The sequence below is a fragment of the Trachymyrmex cornetzi genome, unplaced genomic scaffold, assembly GCF_001594075.2.
Source record: "Trachymyrmex cornetzi isolate Tcor2-1 unplaced genomic scaffold, Tcor1.1 scaffold129, whole genome shotgun sequence".
In the NCBI taxonomy this organism is placed as follows: Eukaryota; Metazoa; Arthropoda; class Insecta; order Hymenoptera; family Formicidae; genus Trachymyrmex; species Trachymyrmex cornetzi.
The window spans coordinates 2,714,036-2,715,956 of NW_017295861.1; the positions used below are offsets into that span (position 1 = coordinate 2,714,036).

The 1,921-nt window shown below is 27.4% G+C and overlaps 3 protein-coding genes across 3 annotated transcripts in view; 2 read left to right on the forward strand and 1 right to left on the reverse strand.

The window, feature by feature from the left end:
- Positions 1 to 556, forward strand: part of LOC108770539 (protein chibby homolog 1) — a 9,737-nt gene extending 9,181 nt beyond the window's left edge. Inside the window, exon 3 of the mRNA XM_018522172.1 lies at positions 524 to 556. Within this exon, the coding sequence (XP_018377674.1) occupies positions 524 to 556 (33 nt within the window). The remainder of the gene's footprint in view (positions 1 to 523) is intronic.
- Positions 557 to 588: 32 nt separating this feature from the next.
- Positions 589 to 1,414, forward strand: LOC108770618 (protein chibby homolog 1). The gene is made up of 3 exons (XM_018522298.1): positions 589 to 881; positions 961 to 1,076; positions 1,325 to 1,414. Exons 1-3 carry the CDS (start codon positions 698 to 700, stop codon positions 1,412 to 1,414), a joined length of 390 nt encoding a protein of 129 aa, XP_018377800.1. The 5' UTR covers positions 589 to 697.
- A 20-nt stretch (positions 1,415 to 1,434) lies between these two features.
- The window catches only part of LOC108770617 (uncharacterized protein DDB_G0287625), a 2,559-nt gene continuing 2,072 nt past the window's right edge, over positions 1,435 to 1,921 (reverse strand). Inside the window, exon 4 of the mRNA XM_018522297.1 lies at positions 1,435 to 1,749. Coding sequence (XP_018377799.1) covers positions 1,649 to 1,749 — 101 coding nt within the window. The 3' untranslated portion in view covers positions 1,435 to 1,648. The remainder of the gene's footprint in view (positions 1,750 to 1,921) is intronic.

A 1,921-nucleotide genomic window follows, 5' to 3' on the forward strand; every position in this document is an offset into this window, starting at 1 on the left:
CCTGCCAACACAACATGAAATATTTATGTGAACTATTTTTTTTAATATTTTGTAAACATTTTGTAAAATATTTAATTATTACATTAAAATGATTTACAAAAATACTTTAAAAATGTACAAATATTTAAAAAATTTCCTGGACATATTTATATTTTAGAAATAATTCACGAAAAATTTCTGAAATATTTCAAATTTTACAATGAAATATTAATTTTTAATAAATATACGTATATTCAGGCGTTGAAGAGAGAGAAAGCAAAGATGTTGAGTGCAAAAAAAAATACAAGTAAAGCAAACTACAATCATTAATTAAATATACCTACAATTGATTCCTTTAGAATTTTGGGGAATTTTTTTAAATAAAGCCAACAACATTGGAAAAAAGCATAGAAATTAATCGAACTGAATATCGGAGACAATCGATTCTTCGAAAGTCCGCCCTTCCATTTCAAATTCAAAGGGATTGCCAAGGCAACGGCAAGATAAACAACAAACATGACGCATTTCGCGTTTCGTGCAACAGTTTCACTGTGAAAAGAAATTTAAAAATAAATGATAGATAAAAAATATTATTTAAGAAGACAAAATATTTATAATGTAAGACAGTGATTACCGCGTTCGAAGTTTCATTATTCTTTTTTGTAATGATTAGGTAAACTGTCTGCTTGTCCATGCTAGTCTTAAAAATCACTTAGCGATGCCCTTATTCTTCAATAAGTTTTCCCCCAAGAAGACGCCAACTAGAAAGGCATCCGTTTTCTTAGCAAATAAAAATTTAAGCCCTAAACGAATAGAGAAGGAACTTGGCCCGGAAGTGGGCCCTATACGCCTCCGCCTTGGAGATCAGGAAGCTATTTTTGAGGCTGGTCTGTGGATTCCAGGTGAATAACATTCATTTACCAAACAGAAACTTTTGCACTTTTATCTCAAATAATAAACAAATGAATAATTTTGCTTTAGAGTCCGGTAAGGTGGGAGGTACTTTCAAAGAGAATGAAAAATTAAAAAAAGAAGTGAGACGACTGGAGGAAGAGAATAATCTGTTAAAGTTAAAATTTGACGTACTTTTAGATATGGTAATCTTTTTTTATATAGCACACCTTTGAAAAAATTATAAATTTATTTTTTAAATAATATATAATATATAAGATATATAATAAAATTATAATACACTGAATATATAGTGTATATATATATATATATATATATATATATATATGTATACAAGGAAAAAGTTTATTAATATTAAGACTAAAAGCAGAACGTTAATAAAAGTATATAATGATAAGTATCAACAGTTACATTTTGTGTTAATTTTTTACAGTTAACACAAACAACTGCCGAAGTTCACTCACAAAAGGAAGAATTAGAGAAACTAAAAAATTTTTCTCTTAACAAACGAGTTGTCGGTTGATCCATTAAACATTGTTACTTGCTTACTAGGATATAAATAGAAACTAGAAAACTACAATATAAGTAGGAATTATAAAATAACAATAATTGTGTGTGTATCAAACTTTTTTCCATTAGAAGTCTTAATACTTGTAAGAGTTACAAGGCAGAAATCAACTCTTACAGATAAAAACCGTGTTTGACACTTCTCCATTTTAATTAAGCTTTTTATAACGCTAATCGTTACAACTGTATATTATTTATGTTCCTGTTTTCGAAAAAATTTTTCGAAGTAACTCATGAGAGAGACATAACGTTCGAAATTGCCTATATTTGGACATTTGTATCTCATGTGACCTGTGAAAGAATATATAACGCAAAATGTAAAATATAATATGTACAATTTGAATATAATAATAAATGTAATTGACAGGGTTGGGTAGTGCTAAATTAAAAAGTTAAAAGTTCAGTTAAAAAGTTAAAAAGTTAATTAATTTTAACTTAACTTAGTTACATTTTAGACTCCTAA

Coding starts and splice junctions, on each gene's coding strand:
- LOC108770618 (XM_018522298.1), top strand. CDS start 698: ATGCCCTTATTCTTCAATAAGTTTTCCCCCAAGAAGACGCCAACTAGA. Junction 882..960: donor GGCTGGTCTGTGGATTCCAG/GTGAATAACATT, acceptor ATTTTGCTTTAG/AGTCCGGTAAGGTGGGAGGT. Junction 1,077..1,324: donor TTGACGTACTTTTAGATATG/GTAATCTTTTTT, acceptor AATTTTTTACAG/TTAACACAAACAACTGCCGA.